The sequence below is a fragment of the Aotus nancymaae genome, unplaced genomic scaffold, assembly GCF_030222135.1.
Source record: "Aotus nancymaae isolate 86718 unplaced genomic scaffold, 86718_ANA_hifiasm-v0.15.2.pri h1tg000029l, whole genome shotgun sequence".
Taxonomy (NCBI): Eukaryota; Metazoa; Chordata; class Mammalia; order Primates; family Aotidae; genus Aotus; species Aotus nancymaae.
Window position 1 is genome coordinate 76,820,761 of NW_026988442.1, and position 20,670 is coordinate 76,841,430.

The 20,670-nt window shown below is 41.0% G+C and overlaps 1 protein-coding gene across 1 annotated transcript in view; it reads left to right on the forward strand.

Moving 5' to 3' along the window:
• Nucleotides 1–17,842, forward strand: part of MAP3K19 (mitogen-activated protein kinase kinase kinase 19) — a 60,408-nt gene extending 42,566 nt beyond the window's left edge. The window contains exons 8-10 of the mRNA XM_021667931.2: nt 997–1,146; nt 3,252–3,949; nt 17,517–17,842. Coding sequence (XP_021523606.2) covers nt 997–1,146; nt 3,252–3,949; nt 17,517–17,583 — 915 coding nt within the window. The 3' untranslated portion in view covers nt 17,584–17,842. The remainder of the gene's footprint in view (nt 1–996; nt 1,147–3,251; nt 3,950–17,516) is intronic.
• The last annotated feature ends 2,828 nt before the right edge of the window (nt 17,843–20,670 follow it).

Here is a 20,670-nt window from a genome sequence, read left to right on the forward strand (position 1 = left end):
CTGGGATTACAGGCATGAGCCGCCATGCCCAGCTAATTTTTCTATTTTTCAGTAGAGACAGGATTTCATTATGTTGGCCAGTCTGGTCTTGAACTTCTGACCTCGTGATCCACTCGCCTTAGCCTCCCAAAGTGCTGGGATTACAGGCATGAGCCACCGCGCCCGACCCAAACCCCTTATTTTTAAATGAGGAATTATAAACCCAAACAATTAAATGGTTTCTTCAAGGTCTCATTGTTTAATCACAAGGTTGGAATTCAGGTCCTCTGACTTTCAGGCTAAGATGTTTTCATTATGCTGACCCGCTTTTGGAATTTAGCTAGCTTGGCGTTGTAATGAGATCACTTTGGTTAAATCAATGTAGCAAAACCATTCAAATAAGTCAGTATTTTATTCAATGATGATATTTTCAATCAACAGCATATGATTTCCAACTATCAGCAGAAAGATAATTATAGGCAAGACGTTGCTCTAGGTATGTGAGATAGAAATGAACATGGCTTCCAAAGTAGCTCACCATTTTGTTCATATGAAGACATGAAATGTGCATTTCTCAGAGACCCTACACCTGAGCATTTGCTCTCAGATTGTTCACTGCTTTAATGGGAATTTTAAGGAGAGAGTTGAGGTTAGGGGGCTGAGGAGATGGCATACACTAACACATTCTGTCATGATAGGGAGCTTGTGAAAGGTCATTCTCAAGACAGTGGTCAGTAGCTGCAGGCCCATGTGGGCCTAGAGATGAACAGACCTAAGTCCTTCCTATAAAATACGCAGAGCAAGATGTGATATTAAAATGTGTATAATTAACAAGGCTGAAGTACACAGCTAAAATACATTATGTGGTCATTTGGGGGAGCCGTGTGTCTCTAGAAGTTACCTATTAGAGTGGCCACAGCTAGGGACATTTGAGAAGAAGACTCTACTCTCACCCCTTTCTCTCCATCCCAATGACTTGGTTTAATGGTCACTTTTCCTCCTGTCTAATTCTTCCAGAGGCATAGTAATGGGTTCAGGATACATGACACGGAGGAGAAATTTCTCAACTCAAATGAAAACAAAACATTTTCTGAAAACAGTTTCAAGTCTGAAGAACCTATCCTATGGACCAAGGGTGAGATTCTTGGAAAGGGAGCCTACGGCACAGTAAGTTAAACTGGAAACTTGAAACCAGCATTCCCCACCCCTCCACAGTCCCAGCCTCTGCCCCTCCTGCTCCCCTAATCATCCTCCCTGCTTCCTCTGGCAAGCACTCTTTTACTTAGAACTTGTTGGAAGTAATAGAAAATCCAGCCATTGATGGAAAAGACAGTTATTGCTTTATGTGACTGAAAGGTCTAGAATAGGTCTGGCTTCGGGCCCAGGTAGCTTCAGGGGTCAGGCAATGTCATCAGGATCTGGCCTCTCTCTCTGTGTGTGGCTGTTTCTCAGGCACCATATAGTGATACAGTGACCGTTGCATTTCTAGCCTCTCCTTCTCCCAGGTTCAAGTCCAATGGGAAAGAAATACCTCCCTTCAACAGCTCAATATGTTACTGGAAGTTGGGAGAATCATTGCTGGATGGCAAAAACAAAAGATGTCCCTTACATTTTGTGAATTGCTTAAGATACCTTGTGGGTGGGGGATGAAGAGAGGTGTGTACAAACATACAGTCAGATAGAAGAAATAAGTTCTAGTGTTTGATAACAGTAGGGTGACTATCGTTAACAACAATATATTGTGAATTTCCAATTAGCTAGAAGATTTCAAATGTTCCCAACACAAAGAAAATGACAAATGTCTGAGGTGATGGATGTCCTGAACACACTGTCTTGATCATTACACATTCTATGCATGTATTAATATATCATATGTACCTCATAAATATGTACAAACATTATACATCTAAGTCCTAGCACTTGAGATAGTTATTTACATAGATGAGTAAAGAAAAGGTTGGTTCCTAAATAAGACTTGTGCTGTCTCCAGCTGGGGCCACTTCAGGAATCAATGGGAAGATGGGAAGACACAAAACCACTGAGATTACATCATAAGGGTGATTTCCAGGGCCTGTCTCCTTCTTGCTCCAGAGAGCTTGGGAGCTAAACTACCTCTATTTTACATATTTTGTGAGGGGCCTTTCCAAACCACCATCTCATGTGGTCATCATAGAAATCTGTGAGGCAGGCCAGGCACAGTGGCTTATACCTGTAATCCCAGCACTTTGGGAGGCCAAGGCACCTGGATCACTTGAGGTCAGGAGTTCAAGACCAGCCTAGCCACATGGTGAAACCCTGTCTCTACTAAAAATACAAAAATTAGCCAGGTGTGCTGGCACACCTCTGTAATCCCAGCTACTCAAGAGTCTGAGGCACAAGAATTGCTTGAACTTGGGAGGCAGAAGTTGCAGTCAGCCCAGATCACACCACTGCACTCGAGTCTGTCTCAAAAAAAAAAAAAAAAAAAAGAAAGAAAAGAAAAATCTATGAGGCAGCCTGGGCAACATAGCAAGACCTTACTAAAAATTTAAAAATTAGCCTAGTGTGATGGCACATGCCTGTAGTCCTAGTCGGGATGCTGAGGTAGAATTGGCTGATCCCGGGAGTTTGAGGCTGCAGTGATATATGATTGGGGCCACTGCACTCCAGCTTGGGTGACAGAGAGAGACCTTGTCTCCAAAAAAAAGTAAAAGACAAAGAAAAAAAGGCCAGACACGGTGGCACTACAAAAAGTATACACACACACACACAAAATTAGCCAAGTGTGGTGGCACACACCTATGATCCTAGCTATTCAGGAGGCTGAGGCAGGAGGATTGCTTGAGCCAGGAGATTGAAGCTGCAGTGAGCTGTGATTATGACAGTGCATGCCAGCCTGGGCAACAGAGTAAGACCCTGTCTAAAAAGAAAAAAAAAAAAGAAATCTGTGAGTCAAGTATTGTTACCTCACCTTTACAGATGAGAAAAACTGAAGTCAAAAGATTACACATTTATCCCAAGTTATGCAGCTGGGGAAAGATGAAGCCAGGATTCTAGCCAATCCAAGCCACTTGACTTAAGTCAATAAGACATCCATTTACCATGTTTCTCATACCCATCTTGGCTCCACTGAAACATTGAATTTGCTTAAATACTTTGCATTTAGGAAGGGAGGTAACAACTTAGAGAAAGACAAGGGTTTAGGAGGAGAGGGGAAAGTCAAGTGTCATCTGAGACATTTTGTGAATAAGTTATGTCATTAATTTAATAACAAGATATTGGTTTGCTTCTAGGTATACTGTGGTCTCACTAGCCAAGGACAGCTAATAGCTGTGAAACAGGTGGCTTTGGATACCTCTGATAAATTAGCTACTGAAAGGGAATACCGGAAACTACAGGAAGAACTAGATTTGCTCAAAGCACTGAAACATGTCAACATTGTGGCCTATTTGGGGACATGCTTGCAAGAGAATACTGTGAGCATTTTCATGGAGTTTGTTCCTGGCGGCTCAATCTCTAGTATTATAAACCGTTTTGGGCCATTGCCTGAGATGGTGTTCTGTAAATATACAAAACAAATTCTGCAAGGTGTTGCTTATCTCCATGAGAACTGTGTGGTACATCGTGATATCAAAGGAAATAATGTTATGCTCATGCCAACTGGAATAATAAAGCTGATTGACTTTGGCTGCGCCAAGCGTTTGGCCTGGGCAGGTTTAAATGGCACCCACAGTGACATGCTGAAGTCCATGCATGGGACTCCATATTGGATGGCCCCAGAAGTCATCAATGAATCTGGCTATGGAAGGAAATCAGATATCTGGAGCATTGGTTGTACTGTGTTTGAGATGGCTACAGGGAAGCCTCCACTGGCTTCCATGGACAGGATGGCCGCCATGTTTTACATCGGAGCACACCGGGGGCTGATGCCTTCTTTACCAGACCACTTCTCAGAAAACGCAGCAGACTTTGTGCGCATGTGTCTGACCAGGTAAGAAACTAAAAACAAGAGGAGGAGGATAAATTCCCAGAGATTCCAAGTGGCTGACATTTCACCTGAAAGTTACGGCCCATTAAAAGCTCTGTTTTGGGGATGAAATCAAGTAGAGAGTGATTTTGTGCTGAAAGTCATCATAATTAGTCACATTGGGAAACTGTGTTCATCGTTGTATCCGGGTATAGGAGGCAATGCTTCAAGTAGAAAGTGCCTCCATTAAATGTCTTCTCAAGTTCTATCAATACTTGCCCAAAGCAATGGGCTTGCAAAGTTTGTTAAAGATGTACTTATGGCCGGTCTAGGTGGCTCACGCCTATAATCCCAGCACTTTGGGAGGCCGAGGCGGGTGGATCATGAGGTCAAGAGATCGAGACCATGCTGGTCAACAAGGTGAAACCCCGTCTCTACTAAAAATACAAAAATTAGCTGGGCATGGTGGCGCGCGCCTGTAATCCCAGCTACTCAGGAGGCTGAGGCAGGAGAATTGCCTGAATCCAGGAGGCAGAGGTTGCGGTGAGCCGAGATCGCGCCATTGCGCTCCAGCCTGGGTAACAAGAGAGAAACTTCGTCTCAAAAAAAAAAAAAAAAAAAAAAAAGATGTACTTATTTACCAATAAGACATCTTCCTAGGAACTGGCTAGGGTGAAATGACATCTCCTTGAATTTAAAGTGAGGGGAAACATTTTGAGCCAATGAAATAAATGTCTAATTGGAGATTTCAAGCATCAAGTGGGGGAGTGTTTGGTGAATCAGAAGAGCCTTAGAAAATTGCCTATATTCCCCTTCCTTATCTTCTCTCATATCTATGAAATTAAATTCTGGGCAGAATGTTAGAACTGTAACTGTAATGTAATGTAATGGAGATTAGTGCTGTGCTTTTCAAATTTTTAGCCAGGTACTCTCTGCTCATATAAAATATTAAATCAAAGAAAAAAATAAAAGCAGAGAGATGGCTCTAGTTAAAGTGTGTACCCATGGGGTGGGGAAGAGTTAAGGAGTAGGGCTGCAGGTGCTGGAGCCCACTCTAGGCTACCGCACCAGCAGCCCCAAACCTACTTACCTGGCGAGGCTCAACATTTAGTTGGAGGACAAGAAAGGCCTGAGACTCAAAGTCAATTTCCTGTGTGCCTTCTTATCCCTAGATGAAAAGCTCCAGTGTCCCATCTTTCAGCAAGCACATATGGCAACCTCCAACTCCCAGGGGGTTCATTTTGCCTTTCTGAATGAATCTTAGAATCTGCAGGTCACCCTCTCTGCCAATGAATGTGCCTCTCTTTCAGGCTCTGTCTCCTTCTCCCAGCACATGTGTATCAGCCTGTCCTGGCTGATTTCAGGATGATCACATGGGCCAGGGCAGGAATGCCAGTCCAGGGCTACAGTTCTGGGCATTGCTAGATGCAGAGACACCTTAGGTTTCCCAGCGTGGATTTTGTGGACAGATCCCCCCCCCAGTCACCGAGTTGCCCATCCTTTCCAAAAAAAACAAACTGACAAAAGGGGCATAAATGTGTTGGAATATCATATAGATCAGTACTACTTTTAGAGATGGTGTTAACTCTTAAAACTATTGTAGTTGCTTTGTTCTGAATTTAATAATTACCTATATTATTGACTCACAGCTAGAAATCAATTGTTAGTCTGATTTTCTTTCAAGTTGTGATTAAACACACACACACACACACACACCCCACATGATTAAAGAGAAAAGGTGGAATCTTTTATGGCTCTCCTTTTGAACCATTGCTTCATAAACTAAGCAATATACAATTCACACCACTAACAATAAATTAACAGGGTTAATGTGAAGGTTAAGTGAAACAGTACACGTAAATTGCTTAGCAGAGTATAGGGCACGAAATTAGGAGTTTACAGTTAATAATCATTAGGAAGAATACTAACATACCTTACCTAATTAGAGTCATATATGAGTATATAATTACCTCCTAAAATTCTATGGTGAAGACCCCGAGGACCCTCGCATCTCACCTGGTATCAATACTCCTTGGAGATATGGATAGCCAGAAAATAAAGGGCGAGGCACTCTTAAAGATTCAGAAATAGAGGTAATCAGGCACAGACTAGGAAAAATCTAAATAAAACAGGAATGAACTTGGGGAAGCTGAGACAAATAAGCATGGAGGGGGTACTCCTGTGGACAAGCTAAGTTCTGGGAAGTCAGGCCAAGGAGTTTAGTTGCGTTGCAATAGGCAGCAAGGAGCAGGGGGCTGCAAAAGATTTTTGGGTAAAGAAGGCCATAAAGAGGCCGGGCGCGGTGGCTCACACCTGTAATCCCAGCACTTTGGGAGGCCAAGGCGGGTGGATCACGAGGTCAAGAGATCGAGACCATCCTGGCCAACATGGTGAAACCCCGTCTCTACTAAAAATAAAAATAAAAAAAAATTAGCTGGGAATGGTGGTGCGTGCCTGTAATCCCAGCTACTCAGGAGGCTGAGGCAGGAGAATTGCCTGAACCCAAGAGGCGGAGGTTGCGGTGAGCCGAGATCGCGCCATTGCACTCCAGCCTGGGTAACAAGAGCAAAACTCTGTCTCAAAAAAAAAAAAAAAAAAAAGAGAAGGCCATAAAGAAAAGGGTCTTTGGGAAGGCAGGTCAGATGGCAATGTATCGAAGGGCCTGGAATGGATGCTGCTTGAGACTAGAAAGTTCTGCAGAAATCTGGAGCTTGGATGCTGATGGTGGTAGAAGCAGTGAGATTGTAAAGGATTCCAGAAAATTTCAAAGAAAGGTGAGTCAAGACTTGGTAACGGAGCAGGATGATAGGATTTCATGGTTTTGAGTCTGGATAATGGGAGAAATCACAGTTATGAGAGAAGAACAGGGGAGGTAGCTAAACCCTCCCTATCTCATGTAAGGAGACATTTGAAGCTATGGAATTGGAGCTCAGAAAAGCAATTAAGATTAGAAGCACACATTTAAAAAATATTATAACAGTCAGGTGTGGTGGCTCATGCCTGTAATCCCAGCACTTGTAAGGCTGAAGTGGATGGTTCGCTTGAGTCCTGGAGTTCGAGACGGAGACCAACCTGGATCACATGGCAAAACCCCATCTCTACAAAAAATACAAAAATTACCCAGGCATGGTGGTGCATGCCTGTAGTCCCAGCTACTCAGGAGGCTGGGGTGAGAGGATGAGAGGATCGCTTGACCCCGGAAGTTGAGGCTGCAGTGGGCCGAGATGTACTCCAGCCTGAGGGACACAGTGAGACCCTGTCTCCAAAAAAAAAAAAAAGTCATTATAAGGTTGATAGCTATAGTCATAAAAAAATTATAGGGCTAAGGAAAATATTTTTGAAAATGCTCACAATGGAAGCTAACAGAAATGTACCTGGCGTGGTGGCTTACGCCTGTAATCCCAGCACTTTGGGAGGCCAAGGTGGGTGGATCACCTGAGGTGAGGAGTTCAAGACTAGCCTGACCAACATGGAGAAACCCCGTCTCTACTAAAAATACAAAAATTAGCCAGGTATGGTGGCACATGCCTGTAATCTCAGCTACTCAGAAGGCTGAGGCAGGAGAATCGCTTGAACCTGGGAGGCAGAGGTTGCAGTAAGCCGAGATTGTGCCATTGCACTCCAGCCTGGGCAACAAGAATGAAACTCTGTCTCAAAAAAAAAAAAGAAAAGAAAACTAACAGAAATGCATGGCATCAAGTCTAGCACATAACTGGAGAAGGGAAGGGAAAAAGGGAGGGAGGGAGGGAGGAAGGGAGGGGAGTTGCCCCAAGGTGTAAGAAGAAACAAGGGGACAGAGTTTCCCATAAATCTAAAGAGAGATAGTTTTAGGTAGGAGGGAGTAGTGAATATTTCAAGTGCTACAGAAATGACAAAAAGGATGAGCTCATTAAATTTGGTTAATTTCAAGATAGGGCAATTTCTATAGAGGAATGGGCCAAATGGTTAAGAATACTGGGAGAAAGTCACTGAGCTTAGTCCTGTTAGTGACATTTGGCAGCAATTTTAAAAATGGGATGGGCCAGGCACAGTGGCCCGCTCTTGTAATCTCAGCACTTTGGGAGGCTGAGGCAGGATAACATTGAGCTCAGTAGTTTAAGATCAGCCTGGGCAACAAACATTTTATAGAGACTTTGTCTCTACAAAAAATTTAAAAATTAGCAAGGCATGGTGGCATATGCCTATAGTCCCAGCTACTCAGAAGGCTGAGGGGGAGGATTACTGAAGCCTGGGAGGTTGAGACCACAGTGAGCTGTGACCATGCCACTGCACTCTAGCCTGGGCAACAGAATGAGATCCTGTCTCAAAAAAAAAAAAAAGTTGGGGGGTGTGACAGTGGTAGCTAGAAATGGTATCCAGTTCAAGGACAGAATTTTTTTTTTTTAAGGGAGAGATTTATGCATATTTTGAAAGCAGGAGAAAGGGCCTCCAGATGGTGAAATATTTTTTTTTGTTTTGAGATGGAGTCTTGCTCTGTCACCCAGGCTGGAGTGCAGTGGCACGATCTCAGCTCACTGCAACCTCCACCTCTCGGATTCAAGCAATTCTCCTGCCTCAGCCTCCCAAGTAGCTGGGACTACAGGCACCTGCCACCGCTCCTAGCTGATTTTTTTGTATTTTTTAGTAGAGACAGGGTTTCACCATGTTGGCCGGGCTGGTCTCCAACTCTGGACTTCATGATTCGCCCACCTTGGTCTCCCAAAGTGCTGGGATTACAGGCGTGAGTCACCGCGCCCTGCGGATTTTTGTTTTTGTTTTTAATTTTGAAATGACACAAAATATAATACTTTTACACAAAATAAAATACTTTTATTAAAAGTATTTATTTCCCATGTTCACCTGGAAAATGATCTGGTGGCCCTTTTGCTTTCAAAATTATCGAAAAAGGAGGGGCTTCAAGATGGCTGACTAGAGGCATCTGGGACTTGCTTCCACCACAAAGAACTAAAATGGCAAGTAGATAACCACATTTCAAATACAGCATCTAAGAGAGAGCACTAGATATCAACAGAGAAGTGACAGGAAACACCTGGGACATGGAAGAAAAGGGAAGCAAGGCAACCAGTTTGGTTGAGATTGGCCGAGAGGCCAGAGAGGCTCCCCAGTGTGGGGAAATGGTGAGAGATCCCCAGTGGTCCACGTTCTCACAGTGAACTCCTGCAGTCCTAGACATGGGAGAACCCTTTAGTCCTTGCAGACACTGAGACTAGCATGTGGAACTGCCTGGAAACCATGTGACAGCATTGCTCCAGAGAGAGAGCTCAAACCAGGTCCCACACATCCCTGAGTTCTAAGTAGCTAACGCCTGGCACCATTTTGAGAATCCAGCCCACACCAGACTCCATCCTGCCCTGGGGCTCAACAGCCCCTGCAACTCCACATCCCTGGAACCCAACTTACATCTTCTTCTGTTTACTTGACGGGCTGCAGGAGTGTGATGCCAGTTGTACCCAGTGGAGTGGCCAGATCTCCAGCATTGTTGCACACAAGGTGTCCTGCACCCCAGAAACAACAGTGCAGTGCACCAGGGAAGCTGCTCCTGGGACAAAGGAAGGCAAAGCATGTGACCCCAGAGCCTAAGAACTGCCTACCCCAGGTGGTTATAACAGACAACAACCCCAGCCTTTCTAGCAGCAGGGCTGCCACACACATGCTCCGAGGACAGGCTCTGCTGCTGTCCACTGCAGCCTCTACTTAGGCTGAAGTGTGTGCCACTGGCAGTGACCCTACCTGCTTCAGCAACAGGGTTGCAGCACATTTGCATGTGCCGTGAGGACTGGCTTTCCTGGCTGTAGCTGCTGCCACCACTAGAAACCAAACCATGAGCTCCCTGGAACCTGAGAGCCACCTGCCTGAAGCTGCTGCCACTGACAGCAGCTCTGCTCCAACCAGTAGGAGGGCTATAGCACACTTTCACGTGCCCTAAGGACAGGCTCCCCTTGCCCACCACCACCGTAGCTACAGCCACCCAATCATCATGCCAGGCCCCTGGGGATCACCCCACCCTGCCCACCACTGCTGATACCTGAGTGTACCACTAGAGGGCCTGAGGAAAAGCCAACCAAGCCCAGAACAGCACCCCCGCTGGTGTCTGAGCATACTGCCTGGGGCCTGGGGATTCTCTGCTCTATCAGTGCTGATATCTGTACATTCCTCTTGAGGGCCTGAGGACTGGCCCATCCAGCCCACTGCAGCTACTACTAACACCAGTATCTGCTGCTATGGAGCCCACATGTTATCCCACTACCACTATTGCCATTGCCCATACCATGCATGCTCCCCAGAAGTCTAAGGACCTATTCACCCCCCAGCCCACCACTGCCACTTCCAGGACCTGAGCAAGGCTTGGAGGCTCAAGAATTGGCCCATTTGGACCCACTAAGACTAGTGCCCATGTATGTTACCCAGGGGCCCAAGGAGAGGCATGTTTGACACACCACTGCTACCACTCAGGCTAGAGGACTGGCCCACCTGGCATGCCAGTCTCCGGCAAAACCTCACCACAGATTCCACTAACAATCATAGACTAGGCCACTGAGGAAATTACAGGCAGCACTGGCACTGTTTACAGCTGAATAAATCATATCAAGACCACACTACTGCATACACCCAGAATCAAAACCAAAGCATCCTATCCAATCAACACTATAGATACATCTTCAAGAAAAAGTCTTCCCCTATGAAAGCCAATGCAAAAAATTAAAAGAAGTGACTGTTACACTGCATGTGCAAATTCATTCAAGAGCTTCAACAATAGACTACCTCAAGCGGGAGAAAGAATCTCAGAACCTGAATACAGATCTTTTGAAATAACCCATTCAGACAAAAATATACAATTTTGGTTGTTCCAAAAGGTGAAGAGAAGACCAACAGTACAGAAGATCTACTTAAAGAAATAATAGGCCGGGTGCAGTGGCTCACACCTGTAATCCCAGCACTTTGGAAGGCCAAGGTGGGTGAATCACATGAGGTCAGGAGTTCAAGACCAGCCTGGCCAACATAGTGAAATTCCATCTGTACTTTAAAAAAAAAAAAATATATATATATATATATATATATATAAAATTTTTAAAAATAATAAAATAAAGAAATAATAGCTGAAAACTTCCCAGGTCTAGCAAGAGATTTAGACATTCAAATACAGGAAGCTAAGAGATCCACAAATAGAAAATACCTAGAACGTCTTCTCTATGTACTTTACAGTCAAACTGTCAAAAGTCAAAGAGAAAATTCTAAAAACAACAAAAGAAAAGCATCTAATAACGTGTAAAAGAACCCCCACCAGACTAACAGTGGATTTATCAGCAGAAACCTTACAGGCCAGGAGAGAATGGGATGATATATTAAAAGTTTTGAAAGGGATAAAAACAAAAACAAAGCTGTCAGCCAAAAATATTATACCCAGCAAAGTTATCTTTCAAAAATGAAGAAGAAAGTCTTTCACAGACATGTAAAAACTGAGAAACTTCATCACCGTTAGTGGCCCTACAAGAAATGCTTAAGAGAGTCCTATACCTGGAAGTGAAAGGTCATATCTATCATGAAAACTTATGAAAGTGTAAAACTCACTGGCTCACTGGTAGAGCAAACCACACAAAAGAGGCAGAGAAAGGGTTTAAATGTTAATACTACAGAAACCAGCAAACAACAATGATAACAAGAGAGAAAGAAAGAAAGAAACAAAAACAACCAGAAACAATTAACAAAATGATGGGAATAAGTAATCACATATCAATAATAACCTTGAACATAAATGGATTAAAATTTCCAATTAAAATGGCTGAACAGATTTTTTTAAAAACCCAAAAATATGCTGCCTTCAAGAAACTCACTTTACTTGTAAAGAAACACATAGACTGAAAGTGAAAGGATGGAAAAAGATAGTTCATGCAACTAGAAACCAATAGAGAGCACAAGTAGCTATATTCATATCAGATAAAACACACTTCATGTCAAAAACCATAAAAAGAGACAAAGTCACTATATAATGATAAAGAGATAAATTCACCCAGAGGATATAACACTTCTGATGTTACATCAGAGGATGTAACACTTCTAAATATATATGTACCGTACACCAGAGCACCCAGATATATAAAGCAGATATTATTAGGTCTAAAGAGAGAGATAGACTCTAATACAATCATAAATAGGGACTTCAACACCCCACTCTCAACATTGAAGAGATTATCTAGACAAAAAATCAACAGAGAAACACTAGATTTCTCACTAGATGTCTCAAGCAGACACAACAGATACCTACAGAATATTTTATCCAACAACTGCAGAATAAATGTTCCCATTAACACATGGGATTATTTTCCAGGATAGGCCATATATTAGGCTGCCAAACAAGTTTCAACAATTTTTTAAAAATCAAAATCATACCAAGTATTTTTTCAGCCACAATGGAATAAAACTAGAAATCAGGGCCGGGCGTCGTGGCTCACGCCTGTAATCCCAGCGCTTTGGGAGGCCGAGGCGGGTGGATCACGAGGTCAAGAGATCGAGACCATCCTGGTCAACACGGTGAAACCCCGTCTCTACTAAAAATACAAAAAATTAGCTGGGCATAGTGGCACGTGCCTGTAATCCCAGCTACTCAAGAGGCTGAGGCAGGAGAATTGCCTGAACCCAGGAGGCGGAGGTTGCAGTGAGCCAAGATCACGCCATTGCACTCCAGCCTGGGTAACAAGAGTGAAACTCCGTCTCAAAAAAAAAAAAACTAGAAATCAATAACAAGAGGAACTTTGGAAACTGTACAAATACATGGAAACTAAACAACATATTACTGAATGGCCATCAGGTCAAGGAAGAAATTAAGAATAAAATTTAAAAGTTTCTCAAAACAAAGGAAAATCAAAACACAACATACCCAAATCTATGTGACATAGCAAAGTAATGCTTAGAGGGAAGTTTACAGCAATAAAAGCCTACATCAAAAATGTATGAAGATTGGCTTGACATGGTGTCTCACACTTGTAATCCCTACACTGTAGGAGGCCAAGGTGAGAGGATCACTTGAACCCAAGGGTTCAAGACCATCCTGAGCAGCAAAGTGAGATCTTGTCTTTTAAAAAAAAATTAGCTGGGGTACTTGGGAGGCTGAGGTGGGAGGATTGCTTGAATCCAAGAGTTTAAGGCTGCAGTGAGCCATAATCACACCACTGCATTGCAGCTGGGGTGACAGAGCAAGGCCCTGTCTTTAAAAAGAGTATAAAAATTTAAATAAATAATCGAGGAAATAGAAGAAAAAGAGAACAAACCAAACCCCAAATTAGTAGAAAAGAAATAAAGATCAGATTATGTTAAGTGAAATAAGCCAGGCTCAGAAAGACAAACATTGCATGTCCTCACTTATGTGTAGGATCTAAAAATGAAAACAATTAAATTCATGAACATAGAGTAGAAGGATGATTACCAGAGGCTGGGAATGATAGTAGGAGGGTAGGGGTGGAGCAGGTAGGGAAGGAATAAAAAAGAATAGTTAGATTGAATGAATAAGACCTACTATTTGATAGCACATCAGGGAGACAATAGTCATTAATAACTTAATTGTACAGTTTAAAATAACTAAAGGAGTGTAATTGGATTGTTCATAACACAAAGCATTAGTGCTTGAGAGAATGGATGCCCCATTCTCCATGGTGTGATTATTTGACAAAATTGGATGCCTGTAGCAAAACATCTCACGTGGCCCATAAATATATACACCTACTATGTACCCACAAAACATAAAAATAAAATTTAAAAAATTAATAGAAAAATAATACAGATCAGAGTAGTACTAAATGAAATAGAGAAAAAATACGAAGGATCAGTGAAATGAGAAGTTGGTTTTAAAAAAACAAAATTAATAAACTGCTAGCCAGACTAATCAAGAAAAAAAAGAGAGAGATGACCCAAATAAAAATCAGAAACTAAAAAGGAGACATAACAACTAATACCACAGAAATGAAAAAACCCATCAGAGACCATTATGAACAACTATAAGCTAACAAACTGGAAAACTGACAGGAAATGGATAAATTCCTGGACACATACAAGATTGAATTAGGAAGAAATAGAGAACCTGAACAGACCAATAATGAGTAATGAGATTGAATCAGTAATAAAATGTCTCCCAACAAAGAAAAGCCCAGGACTGGATGACTTCACTGCCATAGTCTATCAAACTCATAAAGAAGAACTAACACCAGTTATCCTCCAACTATTTCAAAAAATTGAGAAGGAAGGAATTCTCCCTAACTAATTCTATGAAGCCAGAATTACCTGATACCAAAACCAGACGAGGATGCAAAAACCACACACAAAAAAAGAAAACTATAGGCCAATATCCTTGATGAACACAGATACAAAATTCCTGAATAAAATACTAGCAAATCTAACCCAACAGCACATCAAAAAGTTAATATGCCATAATCAAGTGAGTTTTATGCTAGTGATGCAACGATGGTTCAACACACACAAATCGATAAGCATGATACATCATATTAACAGAATGAAGGACAAAAACAATATGACCATCTCAATAAAAACAGAAAAGGTATTTTCTAAAATCCAACATTCCTTCATGATAAAAACTATCAACAAACTAGGCATAGAAAGAACATACCTCAATATAATAGACTATACATAACAAACCCACAGCTAACATCATATAGAATATGGAAAAGGTGAAAGCCTTTCTTCTTAGAACGGGAACAAGACAAGGATGCCCACTTTCACCACTCCTATTCAATGCAGTATTGGAAGTCCTAGCCAGAGTGACTAGGCAAGAGAAAGAATAAAAAGCATTCAAACTGGAAAAGAGAAAGTCAAACTGTGCTTCTTTGCAGATAACGTGATCTTATATTTAGAAAAACCTGAAGACTCCACCAAAACACTCTTAGATCGTTTCAGTAAAGATTAAGTAAAGTTGCAGGATGCAAAATTAACATTCAGTAGTGTTTCTATATATCAACAATAAAGTAGCTGAGAAAGAAATCCATTTAAAATGGCTATAAAAATAAGATAAAATACCTGGGAATGTATGTAACCAAGGAGGTGAAAGACCTCTACGAGGAGAAAAACACTGATGAAATAAACTACAAAACGGTGATGAAAAGAATTGAAGACACAAACAAATGCTCATGAGTCACAAGAATCAATATTGTTAAAATGATCATACTAACCAAAGTCATCTATGGAGTCAATGCAACCTCTGTCAAAATGCCGATGTAATTTTCCACAGAAATATATAAGAAACAATCCTAAAATCTGTGTGGAACCCAAAAGGAGCTCAGAGAGCCAAGAATAGAGAATCCAGAAATAAATCCCCATATGTAAACCAACTTGTTTTTGACAAAGGGTCCAAGAACATACACTGGGGAACTGACACTCTCTTCAATGTATGGTGCTGGGAAAACAGAATATTCATATGCAGATGATGAAGTTAGACCCCTATCTCACCATATACAAAAATCAACTCAAAATTGATTAAATACCTAAACATAAGACTCAAAACTATAAAACTACCAGAAGAAAACATAAGGGAAACACTCCAGGGCATTGGTTTGTGCAGAAGCTCTTTAATGTATAGTTCCATTTGTCTAGATTTGGTTTTGTTGCCTGTGCCTTTAAGGTAAGGGAAACAACAGAGTGAAGAGACAACCTATTGAATGGGAGAAAATATTTGCAAAATGTTCATTCAACAAGAAACAGATCTTTAAAGGAGACATAAATAGCCAACAGGTGTATGAAGAAACGCTCAACAACACTAATCAACAAGGAAATGCAAATTAGAACGGCAAAGGAATCTTATCCCAGTTTAAACGGCTACTATTAAAAACACACACAAAAAAGCCTTCAGCCTGGAAAGCTGTCAGCCCTTGAGGCTTTCAGCTTGATAGGATGCTGGTCTTTAAAAAAAAAAGAAAAAAGAAAAAGAAAAAACACAAAAAAATAACAGATGCTGGCAAGAATGTAAAGATAAGGGAACTCATGTACTGTTGGGTGTGAATGTAAATTAATACAGCCATTACAGAAAACAGTATGGAGACTTCTCAAGAAACTAAAAATAGAACTACCTGCTATATGATCCAGCAGTCCTCCTACTGAGTATCCAAAGGAAAGAAAAATCATTATTGTATGTAAGGGATACCTGCATCCTCATGCTTATTGCAACTCTACTCACAATAGCAAAGGTATGGATCCACCTAAGTGTCCCTCAGCAGATGAATGGATAAAGAAAACATAGTATATATACACAACAGAATGCTACTCAGCCATAAAAAAAATGAAATCTTATCATTTTCAGCAACACAGATGGATCTGGAGTTCATTATCTTAAGTAAAATAAGCCAGGTCCAGCAAGACAAATATCACATTTTTTCACTCTTATGTGGGAGCTATGAAAGTTGATCTCATGGAGGTAGAGGGTAGAATGATAGTGATCAGAGGCTGGGAAGGGTGTGTATGTGGTGGGGCAGAGAGGATGAAGGAGGTTGGTTAATGGGTATATAATTAGATAGAAGGAATAAGTTCCAATGTTTGATAACAGAGCAGGGTGACTGTCATTAACAACAATGTATTCTGTATTTCAAATAGCTAGAAGAGAGGACTTGAAATGTTCCTGATGCATAGAAATGATAAACTCATTATTATCAATAAAAAAAGTGGTTGCACAATGTGACGGGTAGGGGAAGTTACTTGTTCGTTAAGGCCTTAATAAATATTTATGCATCTGAAAAAAAAATCAAAAGATAGCCAACTGAACCAACACAATGCCTCTGGAATAAGCCATTGCAGCTAATTATTGACTATTTCATTAGCTCATTTGTTCATTAACTGGCTCATTGACTGATACCTTTCTAAAATCTTTTGAATTTCTTGGAAGAAAAAAGCTATGCCACAATAGTACTGAACAACTGTCTCCCTTTATCTTATGTTAATCCAGGAGTGCCCAAAATGGAATTATTTCAATTAATCACCAAAGCATATTTGAAAATCTATTTTTAAAAGTCTTTTCATTTCTGGATTTTAATGCTTCTAAATTTTAAAAGTAAGTGAGAATTTTGCCGTATGTAAATTATACTACAAACCAATTGAACAAAAGTACAATGGAAAATGGGGCCTAGTTTTCAATCACAATAGCTACCACTTTTCGAACAAGTACCATGCTATTGTTTAAAAGTTGTATATACGTTATTTAATTCTCCCAATGAGTTAGGTATTATTGTTTCCCTCTTACTGATGAGGAGAGTTTTAGTCACTTGCTTAAGTTTACACAGTTAAAAATTGGAGACTGGACTCAACCCAGGTCTGTTTGACTATCAGAAGTTGTATTTGTATTTCCTTTTCTTCCTTTCTTTTTTTTTTTATTTTTTAAGAGACGGGGTTTCACCATATTGGTCAGACTGGTCTTGAACTCCTGACCTCAGGTGATCCGCCCACCTCAACCTCCCAAAGTGCTGGGATTACAGGCGTGAGCCACCGCGCCCGGTCAGAAGTTGTATTTCCATCTTTAAAAGTTTGCATTTGAGTTAAGTAGATTTCATTAGCATTCTCATTACTGGGTGCTACTGCTTCTAATGTGTTTTTCCCTTCTTAGGGACCAGCATGAGCGACCTTCTGCCCTCCAGCTCCTGAAGCACTCCTTCTTGGAGAGGAGCCACTGAATATACATCAAGACTTCCTTCCCAGTTCCACTGCAGATGTTCCCTTATTGCTTAATTGGGGGGAATGATGGCTAAGGGATCTTTGTTTCCCTACTGGAAATTCAGTCTAACCCAGTTTAACCAGATCTATGGTATCACTAACTGAAAGTTTTAGTTATAAATTAGCCTCCTCAAGTGTTAGTCATGATTACTCACAGTATCAGAAAACATTTTCTTAATAACAACAAAACATATTTCAGTGTTTACAGTTTTGATTGTCCAGGAACTACATACTGTTGCTTTGTATGATATTTCCTTTTATTTTTCACCTGTCCTGTCAATTTTAATGTTGTTAGTTTAAAATAAATTGTAAAAACAACTTACATTTTCTTGCTTGGTGAGTAAAGATGCTTACTTAATTATTCCAAAGCAGATTAGAGGAAGGCAGGAAGGTAAGTTAAAAAGATTCTAGATTGTTTACTTTGGCAGCAATCTTACCCTTAAAGATTCTAGGAGGCTCAAGGCCTGATAGGAGGAGGTGAGGGCATTTCATTATCAGAGGGTCCCAGAACTCCTCAGATGGCTCCAAGAAATTGTGCTAGTTAAGATGGCATCATAAACCTTGGGCTGCTTTCCCTGTAGCTTATTTGTAGTGATTTGAATTCTTCATCTATTTGCAGAGTGAATCAGGTCATTACCACATGCAGAACCAGTTGGTAGGACAAAAGCTAGGTCTGATAAGGGAAGGATGAATCAACACACAAACTTTTCCAGAGACCTTTGCTCACTTCATCTGAATAGTTACCTCTGATGAGGTCATCCTTTAAATACTTTCAAATACTGCCATACCTAGAACATTAGTAGACCTCACAAAAGTGAGCATGGATGAGATAATAGTATTACAAGCCATTTTAAGTTGGTGGATTAAGCAATTTTTTTTTTGACTGAGTCTTGCTGTATCACCCAGGCTAGAGTGCAGTGGCATGATCTCAGCTCACTGCAACAACCTCCGCCTCCCAGGTTCAAGCAATTCTCCTGCCTCAGCCTCCCGAGTAGCTGGTATTACAGTCACCTACCACCACACTTGGCTAATTTTTGTATTTTTAGTAGAGATGGGTTTTCACCATGTTGGCCAGGATGGTCTTGAACTCCTGACCTCAAGTGATCCACGCCTCAGCCTCCCAAAGTGCTGGGATTACAGGCATGAGCCACCGCACCTGGCTGTCATCTATTGTTCTAAGCTATGGCCACAGATATTTTTATTGGCTGCCATCATTTCAAGGCGGCACAACTACGAACTAACTTTAGGAGTATTCTAGTACTAATATCAGGATTTGTCAAGACCGAGATGCTTTAGTTTTTATGAAATAAATGTGAAATGCAGCCCAGGTGAGGTAAAAACAGATTTTACTTTGAATATGTAACATTAGATGAATCTTTGTAGGTATAACTTTTCTCAAATTTGTACACTTTTTTTCATATTTAAAGAAATTAAGGGATGAATATGTCCTTTATTTTACTTACTTGCATCTCAACGTGATCAGAAACAACATAATTTTGAAAGGGTAGGACTTATTTCTTTTCCATTTTGGAGGGATCTTCAGCATTCTTTCAAATCTAAATACTGTATTGGATTTTAAAGCAACTTACTATTTACAATCAAGCCTGTTAAACCCTATGAGGAAAGGGCAAAGAATAAGACCTGTTAATACTGTGTATAGAGATCACAATAAGGGACACACAAAGTTGGTGTTAACAAGTTTACTCCTATTCTACTGAGGTATAAGGATACTGAATACAATTTTGGAAAAGCTGAGTGGGGTGGCTCATGCCTATAATCCCAGCACTTTGGGAGGCCAAAGCGGGTGGATCACTTGAGGTCAGGAAATTGAGACCACCCTGGACAGTATAATGAAACCTCATTTCTACTAAAAATACAAAAAATTAGCCAGATGTGATGGCATGTGCCTGTAATCTCAGTTACTTGGGAGGCTGAGGCAGGAGAATCACTTGAACCCAGGAGGCAGAGGTTGAGCCACTGCACTTCAGACTGGGCAACAAAAGCCAAACTCCACCTCAAAAAAACAAAAAACATAAAACCAAAAAACCCAAAAAAACTCCATCTTAAAAAAAAAAAAAAAAAGCTGAAGTTTTCAACAGGCAAGGCTTGGTCCTCAAAGCTTCTGTGTTTTTGTTATTCACTGTGTTTAAGATATGACCAATTATTTGGAATTACACTCTTCATGATCATTGTCCACATGTGTTCTTACTGCTCCTTCCTTTTGAAGAGGGTCTGAAAGGAGGTTGGGAGTGGAGGTAGGTTGGGGCTGGGAGGGCTAGCATTCACTGAGCTCTTAGCAGAAAAAGGCTCATCATTTCATTCTGGCTGCTGATTGGAATGGTAGCATCTTTCTCCCTTTATTAAATAAAGAGCAGGCTTCAGAGCTAGCTTTTTCAAGGCTATCCAACTCAAGGTGGAGTTGGGATTTGCCACCCATAAAGCTCTTTCCTGATGTCTCCCACAAACTTATAGTTTATAAATGGTATCAGTCACATCTAGTTTTACTCAGAGTCCAGTGAAATACCACTGGGATGCTGATACACTGGTCCAGTTCTTGATTTTGAGTACTTGAATGGTGTGAAAGCTTTTCATTGTTCACCTAGCAGTAATATAGTCTTCCCTTCCACGGACATCACCCTTTTCACCAGGCACAACAGCCTGAGTTTTCAATCACATTGAAAATTCATTTATGTACTAAATTCCTGTATGCTCTGGGCCCAAGCCCAGAGACATTTTAACTCCCAAGTTCTAAAAAGTAGATCTACAGCATCTCCTTAACTTTAACATACTTTAGTCGTACACTGTGTAATGAGTAGCTCCAAGATAATAACCTACTTAATCTGCTCAATGAGCAGCTAAAGGCTACCTGCTGTCACCTACTAGGCTGTCTTTATTCTTCATATGAGCAGCGCTTACAAGTATTAATTCAGTTTAAAGCAGCTATTTAAATGCAAAAACTTGTATTTAAAAAAATCTTTCCAGGTGATTCTGCTAATTTAAAAATCCCTGGTGTAAGCAGCCTCTCTCTCTACTGGTAATAAAGTTTA